The sequence below is a fragment of the Salvelinus alpinus genome, chromosome 2, assembly GCF_045679555.1.
Source record: "Salvelinus alpinus chromosome 2, SLU_Salpinus.1, whole genome shotgun sequence".
NCBI classification, from domain to species: Eukaryota; Metazoa; Chordata; class Actinopteri; order Salmoniformes; family Salmonidae; genus Salvelinus; species Salvelinus alpinus.
Window position 1 is genome coordinate 108,822,909 of NC_092087.1, and position 20,468 is coordinate 108,843,376.

Below are 20,468 nucleotides of genomic sequence, written 5' to 3' on the forward strand. Positions count from 1 at the left end.
GATTTTCTATTGGGTTCAGGTCTGGAGACTGGCTAGGCCACTCCAGGACCTTGAGATGCTTCTTACGGAGCCACCCCTTAGTTTCCCTGGCTGTGTGTTTCGGGTCGTTGTCATGCTGGAAGTCCCAGCCACTACCCATCTTCATTGCTCTTACTGAGGGAAGGAGGTTGTTGGCCAAGATCTCGCGATACATGGCCCCATCCATCCTCCCCTCAATACGGTGCAGTCGTCCTGTCCCCTTTGCAGAAAAGCATCCCCAAAGAATGATGTTTCCACCTCCATGCTTCACGGTTGGGATGGTATTCTTGGGGTTGTACTCATCCTTCTTCCTCCAAACACGGCGAGTGGAGTTTAGACCAAAAAGCTCTATTCTTGTCTCATCAGACCACAAGACCTTCTCCTATTCCTCCTCTGGATCATCCATATGGTCATTGGCAAACTTCAGACGGGCCTGGACATGCGCTGACTTGAGCAGGGGGACTTTGCGTGCGCTGCAGGATTTTAATCCATGACGGCGTAGTGTGTTACTAATGGCATTCTTTGAGACTGTGATCCCAGCTCTCTTCAGGTCATTGACCAGGTCCTGCCGTGTAGTTCTGGGCTGATCCCTCACCTTCCTCATGATCATTGATGCCCCACGAGGTGAGATCTTGCATGGAGCCCCAGACCGAGGGTGATTGACCATCATCTTGAACTTCTTCCATTTTCTAATAATTGCGCCAACAGTTGTTGCCTTCTCACCAAGCTGCTTGCCTATTGTCCTGTAGCCCATCCCAGCCTTGTGCAGGTCTACAATTTTATCCCTGATGTCCTTGCACAGCTCCCTGGTCTTGGCCTTTGTGGAGAGGTTGGAGTCTGTTTGATTGAGTGTGTGGACAGGTGTCTTTTATACAGGTAACGAGTTCAAACAGGTGCAGTTAATACAGGTAATGAGTGGAGAACAGGAGGGCTTCTTAAAGAAAAACGAACAGGTCTGTGAGAGCCGGAATTCTTACTGGTTGGTAGGTGATCAAATACTTATGTCATGCAATAAAATGCAAATGAATTACTTAAAAATCATACAATGTGATTTTCTGGATTTTTGTTTTAGATTCCGTCTCTCACAGTTGAAGTGTACCTATGATAAAAATTACAGACCTCTACATGCTTTGTAAGTAGGAAAACCTGCAAAATCGGCAGTGTATCAAATACTTGTTCTCCCCACTGTATATATATATAGTCTGTTCAACCTCTCTTTCGTATCGTCCGAGATTCCTAAAGATTGTAAAGCTGCCGTGGTCATCCCCCTCTTCAAAGGGGGAGACACTCTAGACCCAAACCTACAGACCTATATCTATTCTACCCTGCCTTTCTAAGGTCTTCGAAAGCCAAGTTAACAAACAGATTACCGACCATTTCGAATCCCACCGTACCTTCTCCGCTATGCAATCTGGTTTCAGAGCTGGTCATGGGTGCACGTCAGCCACGCTCAAGGTACTAAACGATATCAGAACCGCCATCGATAGAAGACAGTACTGTGCAGCAGTCTTCATCGACCTGGCCAAGGCTTTCGACTCTGTCAATCACCGTATTCTTATCAGCAGAAAGTCCGTACAGCCGATAAGAACAACCGATCAATCAACAACCGATTGCTGCCCACACCCGCCCGACTAGCATCACTACTCTGGACGGTTCTTTCTTAGAATATGTGGACAACTATAAATACCTAGGTGTCTTGCTAGACTGTAAACTCTCCTTCCAGACTAATATTAAGCATTTCCAATCCAAAATTAAATCTAGAATTGGCTTCCTATTTCGCAACAAAGCCTCCTTCACTCACACTGCCAAACAAACCCTCGTACAATTGACTATCCTACCGATCCTTGACTTCGGCGATTTCATTTTCAAAATAGCCTCCAACACTCTACACAGCAAACTGGATGCAGTCTATCACAGTGCCACCCGTTTTGTCACCAAAGCCCCATATACCACTGCTCTCGTCGGCTGGCCCTCGCTACATATTCGTCGCCAAACCCACTAAGTTGTCTGGCACACTGCTTAGAGTTTCAACAACATGAATAACTTATTTCTACTCTACAATCATCGATGTTACTACTAAAATATGACTATTCTTGCTCATTTTGAGACAATTGTCAAATAATTTTAACATTCATTACAGACGTCAATTGTTGTACAACATCATGGCTACGCTGTTGGCATCACCTTTTACAGTGGATTTCCACTGTTGTGGGCCTTTAATCATCTGACTTTGTTGTTCGCACAGGAGAGATACGGGACTATAGTGGATCCTCTGGGGAGCCTCAACAACCTCATGATGCTGACGAGGCAGAGAAGAGTCTCTCCAGATCAGAACGCCTCAATAAACACCTGCAGAGATCCACAGGGAAGAGAACTCACTGCTGCTCTGACTGTGGGAAGAGATTCACCTCATCAGGCATTAAAATGCATCAGAGAACACACACAGGAGAGAGAACTTATAGCTGTGATCAATGTGGGAAGAGTTTTACTACATCTAGCAATCTGACTATACACCAGAGAATACACACAGGAGAGAAACCTTATAGCTGTGGTCAATGTGGGAAGAGTTTTACTACATCTAGCAATCTGACTATACACCAGAGAATACACACAGGAGAGAAACCTTATAGCTGTGGTCAATGTGGGAAGAGTTTTGCTGCATCTGGCTCTCTGACATTGCACCAGAGAATACACACAGGAGAGAAACCTAATAGCTGTGGTCAATGTGGGAAGAGTTTTAGTCAATCTAGCAATCTGACATTACACCAGAGAACACACACAGGAGATAAACCTTATAGCTGTGATCAATGTGGGAAGAGTTTTACTTCATCTAGCAATCTGACTATACACCAGAGAATACACACAGGAGAGAAACCTTATAGCTGTGATCAATGTGGGAAGAGTTTTTGTCAATCTAGTGAACTGACAGTGCACCAGAGAACACACACAGGAGATAAACCTTATAGCTGTGATCAATGTGGGAAGAGTTTTACTTCATCTAGCAATCTGACTATACACCAGAGAATACACACAGGAGAGAAACCTTATAGCTGTGATCAATGTGGGAAGAGTTTTTGTCAATCTAGTGAACTGACAGTGCACCAGAGAACACACACAGGAGATAAACCTTATAGCTGTGATCAATGTGGGAAGAGTTTCACTACATCAAGCCATCTGATTCGACACCAGAGAACACACACAGGAGAGAAGCCTTATAGCTGTGATCAATGTGGGAAGAGTTTTTCTACATCTAGACAGCTGACTACACACCAGAGAACACACACAGGAGAGAAACCTTATAGCTGTGATCAATGTGGGAAGAGTTTTACTAGATCTAGCTATCTGACAGTGCACCAGAGAACACACACAGGAGATAAACCTTATAGCTGTGATCAATGTGGGAAGAGTTTTAGTCAATCTAGCAATCTGACAGTGCACCAGAGAACACACACAGGGGAGAAATCTTATAGCTGTGACCAATGTGGGAAGAGTTTTGTTCAATCTAGCTATCTGACAGTGCACCAGAGAACACACACAGGGGAGAAACCTTATAGCTGTGGTCAATGTGGGAAGAGTTTTGTTCAATCTAGCTATCTGACAGTGCACCAGAGAACACACACAGGGGAGAAATCTTATAGCTGTGACCAGAGGTAATTTGATAAAAGATCTCTGACTAAACATCAGAAAATACATGAAGCAGTTGTTTCATGATATCAATGAATTAATGTCACAATGTAGAATGTTTAAACATTGTAGAAGGAGTATTTAAATGATGTCACAATGTAGAACCCTAAATGTTTGTCCCCTGTTCTATTGATTTCAACATGATATGGATATTAGCCTCAGGGGGAAAATCCAGGCTCTGAATTGAAAGAGTACTATTTATGAGATTTAGTAAGTACACATTATTCCCAGATTCCGTGTGGTTTTTGAACTGTTAGTTTTAACAGGACGTGCAACCTCATCTCCCTCCTGTCGCACAAATGATTTTAGCATGATATCGATTAGTTATGACAAATAAGTGTTGCGTTCCTTTGTTTAGCGACCCCTACATTTAAATGCATTCCAACATCACGTACAACCTGATTTCCCCCCTAATCGATATCAGTGATTTATTGCTACTTGTCAAAACAGTGTTTCTGGTGCTTGTGCAGATTATAAAGTCTTTTTTTTTTTTTTAATACAAGAAATATGATTATTGTGGCAGATGTTTGTGTAAATAGCACATGTTATGTTTAGGTTTTCAATTTATCCCAAACTGTTTCTACATATTGGTTATTGATTTGGACATGTTAAAACTGTGTTTTGACATTGAGGCTATCCCACCTAGCAAAATGTAATTGAAAAGTCTTTGAAAATAAGACTATGCAATCAAATATTTTTTAAACATTTTTTATTATACCATGCCTTACCATTAAGTGAATTATTGACAATACATATGATCAAAGGGGTGTACATTTGGTTTTGGTAATTCATGTTTACAATTCATGTAACTTTTAGTAATCATAATTATTTATGCAATCAACTGACAATTTTCGGGTATAAATATATTGACATTGTTGCCCTTCTTTTAGAATAGCAGGGTTCATTCTCAGATGTGCCAACCCAAATGTACTAGAGCATGACATTGGGGACTGGGCCCCGATACAACAACATGCCTATCTAGTGAACCCTGAAAAGAGGGAGAAGCTCTGCAGTGAGGTGGAAAGTTACTACGGATATTGCAGGAGTTTCCTCTTGAAATCAGACATGTCCGTGGTAAGGACAACTTGGTTGCTGATTTTCTCAAAGGTGGGCAGTCAAAAAGATTTGTGTTTTGCGTTTAGCCAGTGAGTTGCCATGGATCACAATTTATTTTGACTGCACGGTTTTCCGTATTGGAGATGAGTTTTGTTTGGGCTCGGGGACGAGAGTTCTAGAAGCTAGTGAGTTTTAGGAAGATGAGAGTTCTAGAAGCTAGTGAGTTTTAGGAAGACGAGAGTTCTAGAAGGGAAAAAATAATAGTTTAGGAATCTATAGAAAGAAAAAGGAGAAAAGATACGATATTATTATACGATTCTATATTATTATTTAGAAGGATGTGTTTTTTCTTGTTTTTAATTGTTGACTGCCAGTAGACACCATGTTTATATTGGTGAAGCATTGTAGTTGATTATAATGTGAAATGGAAGTTGTTTTCTGTTGGTGGTGCAAACTTGTCCAACAAAAAATATAGGATATATTTGTTGTCTTGAGGGGGTAGGTGTTACAGGCTTTGGTTTTTCCATTTATGTTTTGAGGTTGGATTTTAGCACGTCTAGCTCGTTAGCACGTATAGCTCGTTAGCACGTAGGGCGCCGATTGATGTCACCTCGTTAGTCAGTATGTGTTACACCTGTGCTGGCTTGTCCATCTCGTTAGTGGGAAGGTGTTTCACCTGAGCTGGTCCAGGTTCTATTTAAGAGTGTCTGACCCAGTGCTCCAGTTGTCTTGATAGATGTGGAGAGTCAACACCTTTAGTTGCTCCACCTTTTTGGTTTGCTTCCTGTCTTTAAGTTAGTTGTGGGTTTTTCTTTTGTTTGCCTCTTCTTGGGCAGATTTACCAGGGGCTTGAGGTGGTCTCCCACAGCTCTGCTGATGGAGTGGTAAACACCACCCCCAGCTCTACCAGGGGCTTGAGGTGGTCTCCCACAGCTCTGCTGATGGAGTGGTAAACACCACCCCCGGCTCTACCAGGGGCTTGAGGTGGTCTCCCACAGCTCTGCTTATGTCATGTTCTGTGGCCTTGCCGTTCCATTTCTTGACTGCCCCTGCAACACAGAAAGAAACACATTTAGTCATATTATATAAAACACTCAAAGTAATGGATATGGAGCATCTATGGACTCAGTTACACCTGGCACCTAAATGTGACTTCTGTCATCTGATCACTCCAAGCTGCATTAGGTTCAGATCTACCAGGATGGGCCTTTGACATAGTCTGGATGCAGTCAGGCCACTGAATATGCATCAGCAATGTAAAGAGATGGGGTGAATTAGTAGGGAAAAGTACATTTTTACACAATTTACCTTCATAATAACAAAGAACAAATGTGTGTGCCTGAGGTGAAATTAACTTTCATACAGCCAAAACGGGTGCAAAATTACACCAATATCAGTGGACAATTTGCACTAATGTAAATTAACATAGATAATGGAACATATTCCCTTTTGCTTACGTGATGAACCGCTAAGGGGACATAAATATTTACCATCTAAACCATGTGTGACCTCTCACCTCTCTGGCTGTAGAAGTGTTCTTCCTAACCAGTCCCTCAACAGCTCTCTGACTGAGCTCCACCCTCACTGGGTCTTCAGAGGAGAGGAAGGCTGAGGAGGGATGGAAGGATGAATGGATCAGTCAGTCAATAAAATGTAGAGCTGCTGTCTATGCTGTCTGACAAAATCACTATTTTAGTAGTTCATTAAAGTAAATAAGGCTTTATGACTGCTGAATACCAACTATCAATCACTTAGATCATGTATTTTCAGGTAGAGATACATCCTTGGGACGTCCCTAGCCCATTGAAGTTGACATTTAAAATGGTTAAGGTTAGGGGTTATGGTTAGGGTTTAGGGTAGGGATGTCCCAAGGATTCCAGATAGCATTGACCATTGTGCATTATTCTGTCTCTTTTACATAGCAGGTGTAAAAGAAACACAGACAAGACAAGTAGGTACGCAGGTCATTATGGTCATTGTAGTAAAATAGCGCCTAATTATGCGTAACTGTATGTGGGGTTGTTAGAGAAGAAAGTGATTGTCAGCCCTAACAATCCATTCTAGCACCTCATCAGGCTCTGTAAAAGTCTTCATTGATGACGTGTTCCTTCTATTCCAGGGGACAGCAGAGGAACTTAATCAATTCCACTCCTTCATCAATACAAGTAGTGAACATCTGAAATTCACCCTCACCTTTGATGCGCATGAAACAAGTTACCGGATGGTTGGATGATACTGTTCTCGACAATCATCTTAAATACTTCAACTGAAAATACTATACTTAAAAACCTCCGTTGATAACACAGTGGAAAAATAATTTATTATCTAAACATTAAAGTGCTGGGAGACAAATAACATGGTGCAGTTTGAAATAAAATAAAATATTTTTCCCAATGCAAAGTTACACCTCACTGTTCTATTTTTTGGAGTTATTACATTAAACCAATCAGAATTTAGAAGAATGCCAAAGTCAGGTGTGAAGTAATATGGAGGACCAGCCTATTCCCTATGATGTAAACTACAACAGAAATAACTTCAAATGTAGAACTTCAAATTAAACCAATCATTTGCACTCATGACTTGAGTGATTAAAGTAAACCAACGTTTTGTAAATACATAACGCCATCTAACCAAATATCAAAGAATGTTAGCTATATGCAGCTATCTTTGCCAGCCAGCTAACGTTAGCTATATGCAGTTATCTTAACCAGCCAGCTAACATTAGCTATATGCAGTTATCTTAGTCAGCCCGCTAACATTAGCTATATGCCGTTATCTTAGCCAGCCAGCTAACATTAGCTATATGCAGTTATCTTAGTCAGCCAGCTAACATGAGCTATATGCAGTTATCTTAGCCAGCCAGCTAACGTTAGCTACTTAGCCAAATAGCTATTAGCCTAACCAGCGTAGCCAGTCAGCCAACGTTAGCTATTTAGCCAACTAGCATTAGCCTAACCAGCGTAGCCAACTAGTACGGTTATGGTCAGCGAGACCAACTACCGGAGACCAATCAGAACCCAACTAACAGTAAGCCAACGTGGAAAAAGTTACAAAACTCCCGTATGGAGCATCCTTGGTCATGCGCAGTGTTGTTCTATGTTATTCTGGTACTAACGGATTCCAGTAAAATGTGAAGCTCCAGTACCATTTCTTGTATTCAGAGTCTTTCTTATTATATAAATAAGTAATAAGAGCTAAGACACTACAAAAATAAACAACAGTTACATTTTCACCTTCTAGGTCCTCAATCTAAACTTCCTGAGCAGCATTAACACGTCCAATTTGAATGAGATCTGCTGATTATTCCAGCAGTGGGGCGTATTCCTTGTTAAATGTAAGATTAAATAAATCAAATAACTGCGGTATATCCACTCCAGTCAGCAGATGACGATGTGTTTTTCTTCAGGCGATGCTGCCAGTGTGACGTGTAATCTAGTGGATGGGACGCTTTTTCATCAACAACAGCGAGTCAGTCACTTCAGTAGCTTGCTAGGCGACATAGCCTAAACGTTCAAGCTTTTTAGACTATTTCAGTGCGTATTTGCCTATGTGTTTTAAACATACTTCCGTTTTATATCTAGTTGCCACATTTATTTTCATATTTACATTGTTAGTCAGGCAGATGCCTTAAATTTGCCTAGCGCTAGCCTAGTCGCTAATGCTAACTAGCTAGCTAACATCCCCGACCATGAGTTCACTATTCTACTCTCCTCCTGCTAAAGAAGAGGTCTGCTGGACGGAGAAAGAGGGTCTGTGGCTGAACATTGTCGTGAAAGAGGAGAAGGAAGAAGAGGATGTTACAGTAAAACAAGAAGTAGAGGATGAGGCTGTTACCCTGAAAGAAGAAGAGAAAGACACGTTCAGAGTTAAAGAAGAGGAGGATGCCGATTTTGGAGTGAAGGAGGGAGAGGGGGAGATAACTGTCACATTGAAGGAGGAGAAGAAGGAAGAACAAGAACAGGAGGAGGAGACAGGCGATCTGATTAAGACCAGTAAGTACTGTCTTAAAAACAGGAGCACAAACTATTGATGAACTGATGCGTGGTTTTAAAGCAGCGTTCTACTGAATGTTTATGCTTGAATGTGTTATTATTTAATGTAGGAATTGATAACTACACTGTAAGATGTGTATACCACCAAAGAGCGGGTCACCAACAAAACCTTAACAATGGATTTACACGCAAAATCACAACTTTAATGTCACTCAGAATTGACAAACAAGATATAAATGACACGGGATGTGTGTTGCTATAGTAACAATGGGGAGTGATGTGTGTTGCTATAGTAACCCGTGGGGGGTGATGTGTGTTGCTATAGTAACCCGTGTGGGGAGTGGACACCCAGACAGTGGACATCTTTGAAAACAAAACCAGGAAGCTACTTCATCGTTACCCAGAAAGGATTTGATGTTGAGATTAAAAACGGCTGCATTGGCCCTTTAATGTAAGATACATACGGCTTCTTATGTGTTTTATTTATCCAACATAACTACCTTACCGTGAATGATTTATATTAAAATTGTCAACAAGAAACAATAATAATATTAACTACGACTACATACACCCTTCTAGCTAGCTGACCACCGATTTTCATTGTAATTCATGTAATTAAGTTAGGTTGTAGTGAAGTTAGGTTGTAGTTAAGTTAGGTTTTAGTTAAGTTAGGTTGTAGTTAAGTTAGGTTGTAGTTAAGTTAGGTTGTAGTTAAGTTAGGTTTTAGTTAAGTTAGGTTGTAGTTAGGTTTTAGTTAAGTTAGGTTGTAGTTAAGTTGGGTTGTAGTCAAATTATGTTGTAGTGAAGTTAGGTTGTAGTGAAGTTAGGTTGTAGTGAAGTTAGGTTGTAGTTAAGTTAGGTTGTAGTCAAATTATGTTGTAGTTAAGTTAGGTTGTAGTTAGGTTGTAGTTAAGTTAGGTTGTAGTTAGGTTTTAGTCAAATTATGTTGTAGTTAAGTTAGGTTGTAGTTAAGTTAGGTTGTAGTGAAGTTAGGTTGTAGTTAGGTTGTAGTTAAGTTAGGTTGTAGTTAAGTTAGGTTTTGAGAGTTTTCAAAAGAGTAATACGTACACATTTTGTGGGACATTCTGTATATTGTAAAATTCGACTGCGTGACACATTTCATTTCATATCCAACTTTTAACCTCTGAAATATAGTTAACGGGTTTGCTAATGTTGTTAGTTTAACGTAGTTGCTAAATGTTCAGCTGCTCAGCCTATAAACATGACATTATCTATTATTATAGAGCTCTGCTCAGCCTGTAAACATGACATTATCTATTATTATAGAGCTCTGTTCAGCCTATAAACATGACATTATCTATTATTATAGAGCTCTGCTCAGCCTATAAACATGACATTATCTATTATTATAGAGCTCTGCTCAGCCTAAAACATGACATTATCTATTATTATAGAGCTCTGCTCAGCCTGTAAACATGACATTATCTATTATTATAGAGCTCTGTTCAGCCTATAAACATGACATTATCTATTATTATAGAGCTCTGCTCAGCCTATAAACATGACATTATCTATTATTATAGAGCTCTGTTCAGCCTATAAACATGACATTATCTATTATTATAGAGCTCTGCTCAGCCTATAAACATGACATTATCTATTATTATAGAGCTCTGCTCAGCCTGTAAACATGACATTATCTATTATTATAGAGCTCTGCTCAGCCTATAAACATGACATTATCTATTATTATAGATCTCTGCTCAGCCTAAAACATGACATTATCTATTATTATAGAGCTCTGCTCAGCCTATAAACATGACATTATCTATTATTATAGAGCTCTGCTCAGCCTGTAACCATGACATTATCTATTATTATAGAGCTCTGCTCAGCCTATAAACATGACATTATCTATTATTATAGATCTCTGCTCAGCCTAAAACATGACATTATCTATTATTATAGAGCTCTGCTCAGCCTATAAACATGACATTATCTATTATTATAGAGCTCTGCTCAGCCTGTAACCATGACATTATCTATTATTATAGAGCTCTGCTCAGCCTGTAAACATGACATTATCTATTATTATAGAGCTCTGCTCAGCCTGTAAACATGACATTATCTATTATTATAGAGCTCTGCTCAGCCTGTAAACATGACATTATCTATTATTATAGAGCTCTGCTCAGCCTGTAAACATGACATTATCTATTATTATAGAGCTCTGCTCAGCCTGTAACCATGACATTATCTATTATTATAGAGCTCTGCTCAGCCTGTAAACATGACATTATCTATTATTATAGAGCTCTGCTCAGCCTGTAAACATGACATTATCTATTATTATAGAGCTCTGCTCAGCCTGTAAACATGACATTATCTATTATTATAGAGCTCTGCTCAGCCTGTAAACATGACATTATCTATTATTATAGAGCTCTGCTCAGCCTGTAACCATGACATTATCTATTATTATAGAGCTCTGCTCAGCCTGTAACCATGACATTATCTATTATTATAGAGCTCTGATCAGCCTGTCACCATGACATTATTATTATAGATCTCTGTTCAGCCTGTAAACATGACATTATCTATTATTATAGAGCTCTGCTCAGCCTATAAACATGACATTATTATTATAGATCTCTGTTCAGCCTGTAAACATGACATTATCTATTATTATAGAGCTCTGCTCAGCCTATAAACATGACATTATCTATTATTATAGAGCTCTGCTCTGCTATAAACATGACATTATCTATTATTATAGAGCTCTGATCAGCCTATAAACATGACATTATCTATTATTATAGAGCTCTGCTCAGCCTGTAAACATGACATTATCTATTATTATAGAGCTCTGCTCAGCCTGTAACCATGACATTATCTATTATTATAGAGCTCTGCTCAGCCTGTAAACATGACATTATCTATTATTATAGAGCTCTGCTCAGCCTGTAAACATGACATTATCTATTATTATAGAGCTCTGCTCAGCCTGTAAACATGACATTATCTATTATTATAGAGCTCTGCTCAGCCTGTAAACATGACATTATCTATTATTATAGAGCTCTGCTCAGCCTGTAACCATGACATTATCTATTATTATAGAGCTCTGCTCAGCCTGTAACCATGACATTATCTATTATTATAGAGCTCTGCTCAGCCTGTAAACATGACATTATCTATTATTATAGAGCTCTGCTCAGCCTGTAAACATGACATTATCTATTATTATAGAGCTCTGCTCAGCCTGTAAACATGACATTATCTATTATTATAGAGCTCTGCTCAGCCTGTAAACATGACATTATCTATTATTATAGAGCTCTGCTCAGCCTGTAACCATGACATTATCTATTATTATAGAGCTCTGCTCAGCCTGTAAACATGACATTATCTATTATTATAGAGCTCTGCTCAGCCTGCAAACATGACATTATCTATTATTATAGAGCTCTGCTCAGCCTGTAAACATGACATTATCTATTATTATAGAGCTCTGCTCAGCCTGTAAACATGACATTATCTATTATTATAGAGCTCTGCTCAGCCTGTAACCATGACATTATCTATTATTATAGAGCTCTGCTCAGCCTGTAACCATGACATTATCTATTATTATAGAGCTCTGATCAGCCTGTCACCATGACATTATTATTATAGATCTCTGTTCAGCCTGTAAACATGACATTATCTATTATTATAGAGCTCTGCTCAGCCTATAAACATGACATTATTATTATAGATCTCTGTTCAGCCTGTAAACATGACATTATCTATTATTATAGAGCTCTGCTCAGCCTATAAACATGACATTATCTATTATTATAGAGCTCTGCTCTGCTATAAACATGACATTATCTATTATTATAGAGCTCTGATCAGCCTATAAACATGACATTATCTATTATTATAGAGCTCTGCTCAGCCTATAAACATGACATTATCTATTATTATAGAGCTCTGCTCAGCCTGTAACCATGACATTATCTATTATTATAGAGCTCTGCTCAGCCTGTAAACATGACATTATCTATTATTATAGAGCTCTGCTCAGCCTGTAAACATGACATTATCTATTATTATAGAGCTCTGCTCAGCCTGTAAACATGACATTATCTATTATTATAGAGCTCTGCTCAGCCTGTAAACATGACATTATCTATTATTATAGAGCTCTGCTCAGCCTGTAACCATGACATTATCTATTATTATAGAGCTCTGCTCAGCCTGTAACCATGACATTATCTATTATTATAGAGCTCTGATCAGCCTGTCACCATGACATTATTATTATAGATCTCTGTTCAGCCTGTAAACATGACATTATCTATTATTATAGAGCTCTGCTCAGCCTATAAACATGACATTATTATTATAGATCTCTGTTCAGCCTGTAAACATGACATTATCTATTATTATAGAGCTCTGCTCAGCCTATAAACATGACATTATCTATTATTATAGATCTCTGCTCAGCCTAAAACATGACATTATCTATTATTATAGAGCTCTGCTCAGCCTATAAACATGACATTATCTATTATTATAGAGCTCTGCTCAGCCTGTAACCATGACATTATCTATTATTATAGAGCTCTGCTCAGCCTGTAAACATGACATTATCTATTATTATAGAGCTCTGCTCAGCCTGTAAACATGACATTATCTATTATTATAGAGCTCTGCTCAGCCTGTAAACATGACATTATCTATTATTATAGAGCTCTGCTCAGCCTGTAAACATGACATTATCTATTATTATAGAGCTCTGCTCAGCCTGTAACCATGACATTATCTATTATTATAGAGCTCTGCTCAGCCTGTAAACATGACATTATCTATTATTATAGAGCTCTGCTCAGCCTGTAAACATGACATTATCTATTATTATAGAGCTCTGCTCAGCCTGTAAACATGACATTATCTATTATTATAGAGCTATGCTCAGCCTGTAAACATGACATTATCTATTATTATAGAGCTCTGCTCAGCCTGTAACCATGACATTATCTATTATTATAGAGCTCTGCTCAGCCTGTAACCATGACATTATCTATTATTATAGAGCTCTGATCAGCCTGTCACCATGACATTATTATTATAGATCTCTGTTCAGCCTGTAAACATGACATTATCTATTATTATAGAGCTCTGCTCAGCCTATAAACATGACATTATTATTATAGATCTCTGTTCAGCCTGTAAACATGACATTATCTATTATTATAGAGCTCTGCTCAGCCTATAAACATGACATTATCTATTATTATAGAGCTCTGCTCTGCTATAAACATGACATTATCTATTATTATAGAGCTCTGATCAGCCTATAAACATGACATTATCTATTATTATAGAGCTCTGCTCTGCTATAAACATGACATTATCTATTATTATAGAGCTCTGATCAGCCTATAAACATGACATTATCTATTATTATAGAGCTCTGCTCAGCCTGTAACCATGACATTATCTATTATTATAGAGCTCTGCTCTGCTATAAACATGACATTATCTATTATTATAGAGCTCTGATCAGCCTATAAACATGACATTATCTATTATTATAGAGCTCTGCTCAGCCTGTAACCATGACATTATCTATTATTATAGAGCTCTGCTCAGCCTATAAACATGACATTATCTATTATTATAGAGCTCTGCTCAGCCTGTAAACATGACATTATCTATTATTATAGAGCTCTGCTCAGCCTGTAAACATTACATTATCTATTATTATAGAGCTCTGCTCAGCCTGTAACCATGACATTATCTATTATTATAGAGCTCTGCTCAGCCTGTAACCATGACATTATCTATTATTATAGAGCTCTGATCAGCCTGTCACCATGACATTATTATTATAGAGCTCTGCTCAGCCTGTAAACATGACATTATCTATTATTATAGAGCTCTGCTCAGCCTGTAAACATGACATTATCTATTATTATAGAGCTCTGCTCAGCCTGTAAACATGACATTATCTATTATTATAGAGCTCTGCTCAGCCTATAAACATGACATTATCTATTATTATAGAGCTCTGCTCTGCTATAAACATGACATTATCTATTATTATAGAGCTCTGATCAGCCTATAAACATGACATTATCTATTATTATAGAGCTCTGCTCTGCTATAAACATGACATTATCTATTATTATAGAGCTCTGATCAGCCTATAAACATGACATTATCTATTATTATAGAGCTCTGCTCAGCCTGTAACCATGACATTATCTATTATTATAGAGCTCTGCTCAGCCTATAAACATGACATTATCTATTATTATAGAGCTCTGATCAGCCTATAAACATGACATTATCTATTATTATAGAGCTCTGCTCAGCCTGTAAACATGACATTATCTATTATTATAGAGCTCTGCTCAGCCTGTAAACATGACATTATCTATTATTATACAGCTCTGCTCAGCCTATAAACATGACATTATCTATTATTATAGAGCTCTGTTCAGCCTAAAACATGACATTATCTATTATTATAGAGCTCTGCTATAAACATGACATTATCTATTATTATAGAGCTCTGTTCAGCCTATAAACATGACATTATCTATTATTATAGAGCTCTGCTCAGCCTATAAACATGACATTATCTATTATTATAGAGCTCTGATCAGCCTATAAACATGACATTATCTATTATTATAGAGCTCTGATCAGCCTATAAACATGACATTATCTATTATTATAGAGCTCTGCTCAGCCTATAAACATGACATTATCTATTATTATAGAGCTCTGCTCAGCCTGTAAACATGACATTATCTATTATTATAGAGCTCTGCTCAGCCTGTAACCATGACATTATCTATTATTATAGAGCTCTGATCAGCCTATAAACATGACATTATCTATTATTATAGAGCTCTGCTCAGCCTATAAACATGACATTATCTATTATTATAGAGCTCTGATCAGCCTATAAACATGACATTATCTATTATTATAGAGCTCTGCTCTGCTATAAACATGACATTATCTATTATTATAGAGCTCTGATCAGCCTATAAACATGACATTATCTATTATTATAGAGCTCTGCTCTGCTATAAACATGACATTATCTATTATTATAGAGCTCTGATCAGCCTATAAACATGACATTATCTATTATTATAGAGCTCTGCTCAGCCTGTAACCATGACATTATCTATTATTATAGAGCTCTGCTCTGCTATAAACATGACATTATCTATTATTATAGAGCTCTGATCAGCCTATAAACATGACATTATCTATTATTATAGAGCTCTGCTCAGCCTGTAACCATGACATTATCTATTATTATAGAGCTCTGCTCAGCCTATAAACATGACATTATCTATTATTATAGAGCTCTGCTCAGCCTGTAAACATGACATTATCTATTATTATAGAGCTCTGCTCAGCCTGTAACCATGACATTATCTATTATTATAGAGCTCTGATCAGCCTATAAACATGACATTATCTATTATTATAGAGCTCTGCTCAGCCTATAAACATGACATTATCTATTATTATAGAGCTCTGATCAGCCTATAAACATGACATTATCTATTATTATAGAGCTCTGATCAGCCTATAAACATGACATTATCTATTATTATAGAGCTCTGCTCAGCCTATAAACATGACATTATCTATTATTATAGAGCTCTGCTCAGCCTGTAAACATGACATTATCTATTATTATAGAGCTCTGCTCAGCCTGTAACCATGACATTATCTATTATTATAGAGCTCTGATCAGCCTATAAACATGACATTATCTATTATTATAGAGCTCTGCTCAGCCTATAAACATGACATTATCTATTATTATAGAGCTCTGATCAGCCTATAAACATGACATTATCTATTATTATAGAGCTCTGCTCAGCCTATAAACATGACATTATCTATTATTATAGAGCTCTGCTCAGCCTGTAAACATGACATTATCTATTATTATAGAGCTCTGCTCAGCCTATAAACATGACATTATCTATTATTATAGAGCTCTGCTCAGCCTATAAACACGACATTATCTATTATTATAGAGCTCTGCTCAGCCTAAAACATGACATTATCTATTATTATAGAGCTCTGTTCAGCCTATAAACATGACATTATCTATTATTATAGAGCTCTGTTCAGCCTGTAAACATGACATTATCTATTATTATAGAGCTCTGCTCAGCCTAAAACATGACATTATCTATTATTATAGAGCTCTGCTCAGCCTATAAACATGACATTATCTATTATTATAGAGCTCTGCTCAGCCTGTAAACATGACATTATCTATTATTATAGAGCTCTGCTCAGCCTGTAAACATGACATTATCTATTATTATAGAGCTCTGCTCAGCCTAAAACATGACATTATCTATTATTATAGAGCTCTGTTCAGCCTGTAAACATGACATTATCTATTGTTATAGAGCTCTGCTCAGCCTAAAACATGACATTATCTATTATTATAGAGCTCTGCTCAGCCTATAAACATGGCATTATCTATTATTATAGAGCTCTGCTCAGCCTATAAACATGGCATTATCTATTATTATAGAGCTCTGCTCAGCCTATAAACATGACATTATCTATTATTATAGATCTCTGTTCAGCCTATAAACATGACATTATCTATTATTATAGAGCTCTGCTCAGCCTATAAACATGACATTATCTATTATTATAGAGCTCTGCTCAGCCTGTAACCATGACATTATCTATTATTATAGAGCTCTTATTATGACATCATGACATTCCCTGAGAGATTAGATTTGGAGCTCTACATTATTTGTTTTTAAATCTCACCGTCACCAAGTTTATTTTTAATGATGTAATGTTGTGAAGACTGACCTCAGGTTATTGAGGGATCTAGTCTAGATTAAACCTCATCGGAAGACAATTTTATTTAATGCAGGCTTCATTCAGGTCTTTCTGTTTAACTAAATAATCTGTTTGTCTTTTGGCAGGAGAGAGACCAGACTCTGACAGCGAGAAGAGTTCCTCAGAGGAAACAGACCCAGAGACGCCTAACCAACACCACTGCTCCCACTGTGGAAAGAGTTTTAGGTGGTCAGGGAGTCTGAAAACGCATGAGAGAAAACACACAGGAGAAAAGCCTTATCACTGTTCTCACTGTGGAAAGAGTTTTAGGTGGTTATGGGTCCTGAAAACGCATGAGAGAATACATACAGGAGAAACGCCGTATCACTGTTCTCACTGTGGAAAGAGTTTTAGGTTGTCAGGGACTCTGAAAACGCATGAGAGAAAACACACAGGAGAAAAGCCTTTCCAACATACTAATACACAGGAGGAGACAACATACCACTGCTCTCATTGTGAAAAGACATTTTCCCAGTCAGAGGACCTGAAAACACACGAGAGAATAGAGAGGCTGTGTTCTGACTTATGTTTCTGACTGAGAATTTGTCCACGGCCAGGATTCACAGGACCAGGGTGTCCGCTATGGACACCTGGAAGAAATCAGCAGCGGACATTTCTGAAGGTTTATCCAACAGACCTGTACATCCATGAATGGATCTCTATAATGTGTAACTATTTCTGGAGGTTTATCCAACAGACCTGTACATCCATGAATAGATCTCTATAATGTGTAACTATTTCTGAAGGTTTATCCAACAGACCTGTACATCCATGAATGGATCTCTATAATGTGTAACTATTTCTGATGTATTGTGATGTATTGTTTAATAGATGTACTATGTTAGGTATATTTATCTGTGGTTTTATTTCAACAGATTTGACTGATGCTATTAGATTGTACTATGTTAGGTATATTTATCTGTGGTTTTATTTCAACAGATTTACTGATGCTATTAGATTGTACTATGTTAGGTATATTTATCTGTGGTTTTATTTCAACAGATTTTACTGATGCTATTAGATTGTACTATGTTAGGTATATTTATCTGTGGTTTTATTTCAACAGATTTTACTGATGCTATTAGATTGCTGGGTGGGGGGAGTTTTATATATACAGAGACTTCAGAAACTATTCACACCCCTTGACTGGTCCCACATGTTGTTGTGTTACATCCTGAATGTATAATGGATTCAATACCCCATAATGTCAAAGTGGAATTATGTTTTTGGAAATGTTTACAAATGTAATTAAAAGCCTAAATAAGTTCAGGAGTAAAGATGTTGCTTAACAAGTCACATAATAAGTTGCAGGGACTCACTCTGTGTGCAATAATAGTGTTTAACATGATTTTTGAATGACTACCTCATCTCTGTACCCCACACATACAATTATCTGTAATGGCCCTCAGTCGAGCAGTGAATTTCAAACACAGATTCAACCACAAAGACCAGGTAGGTTGTCTAATGCCTCGCAAAGAAAGACACCTATTGGTGAATATCCCTTTGAGCATCATTGGTGAACTTATTAATGACACTTTAGATGATGTATCAATACAACCAGTCACTACAAAGATGCAGGCGTCCTTCCTAACTCAGTTGCTGGAGAGGAAGGAAACCGCTCAGGGATTTCACCATGAAGCCAATGGTGACTTTAAAATAGTTACAATGTTTAATGGTTGTGATAGGAGAAAACTGAGGATGGATCAACAACATTGTAGTTACTCCACAATGCTAACCTCAATGACAGAGTGAAAAGAAAGAAGCCTGTACAGAAAAAAATATGTGTAACGTCAGGTGAATGATGGGTGTAGAGTCAGGCGCAGAGAGAGCAAAAGTTTTACGGGAACAAAATGCTTTAATGTCCTCAGTGAAACAGGAACAGGTACAAAAGGGGTGACGCCAAAACACAGGCGCAAACACAACCCACAGACCACTGTTTAAAATAAACTGGACAGCGAAAAACCCACAATCAAATAATCCACTCCCGACGTAACATGAACACACAAATAAGCCCGCACAAACACTAGCGGGCGAAACTAACCTAAATAGTACACCTCCCAAAACCCCAACAAGAAACAGGTGAAAACAATTAGACAGACATAAACGAAAAGGAAAAAGGGATCGGTGGCAGCTAGTAGACCGGCGACGACGACCGCCGAGCGCCACCCGAACGGGAAGGGGAGTCACCTTCGGTAGTATTCGTGACAGTAAAATATGCCAAAACATTTATCCTGTTTGCAATGAGGCACTAAAGTAATAATGCAAAACAATGTGGCGAAGAAATTAACTTTTTATCCTGAATACAAAGTGTTTTATGTTTGGGGCAAATCCAACACATCACTGACTACCACTCTTCATATTTTCAAGCATGGTGGTGGCTGCATCATGTTATGGGTGTGCTTGTCATTGGCGTCACTACAGTCCCTGGTTCTAATCCAGGCTGTATCACAACCGGCTGTGATCGGGAGTCTCATAGGGCGGCGCCCAATTGGCCCAGCGTCGTCCGGGTTAGGGGAGGGTGGCAGGAACTAATGGGGCTCCATAATAAACCCCAGGAAGAGTAGCTGCTGCCTTGGCAGGAACTAATGGGGATCCTTAATAAACCCCAGGAAGAGTAGCTGCTGCCTTGGCAGGAACTAATGGGGATCCGTAATAAACCTTATTTGTAAATGCTTATTAGCATCAAAGTAGATGACATGCAAGACTACAAATAATAATAATAATAAACTTCTTCCATTAAGTATGATGGAGGCCACTGAGACTACAAATCCCTGCAGCTCCACGGATTCAGACTACAAATAATAATAATAAACTTCTTCCATTAAGTATGATAGAGGCCACTAAGACTACAAATCCCTG

General features: G+C 38.1%; 2 protein-coding genes and 1 long non-coding RNA gene across 3 annotated transcripts in view; all 3 read left to right on the forward strand.

Moving 5' to 3' along the window:
- LOC139550358 (zinc finger protein 585A-like) overlaps positions 1–4,424 on the forward strand; it is a 32,040-nt gene extending 27,616 nt beyond the window's left edge. Inside the window, exon 3 of the mRNA XM_071361219.1 lies at positions 2,427–4,424. Coding sequence (XP_071217320.1) covers positions 2,427–3,672 — 1,246 coding nt within the window. The 3' untranslated portion in view covers positions 3,673–4,424. The remainder of the gene's footprint in view (positions 1–2,426) is intronic.
- A 3,760-nt stretch (positions 4,425–8,184) lies between these two features.
- LOC139549622 (zinc finger protein 239-like) overlaps positions 8,185–20,468 on the forward strand; it is a 70,151-nt gene continuing 57,867 nt past the window's right edge. Inside the window, exon 1 of the mRNA XM_071360302.1 lies at positions 8,185–8,750. Within this exon, the coding sequence (XP_071216403.1) occupies positions 8,447–8,750 (304 nt within the window). The 5' untranslated portion in view covers positions 8,185–8,446. The remainder of the gene's footprint in view (positions 8,751–20,468) is intronic.
- Positions 18,144–18,957, forward strand: LOC139550627 (uncharacterized). Its single transcript, XR_011670097.1, has 2 exons — positions 18,144–18,454; positions 18,646–18,957. It is a non-coding gene; the product is annotated as an uncharacterized lncRNA (long non-coding RNA).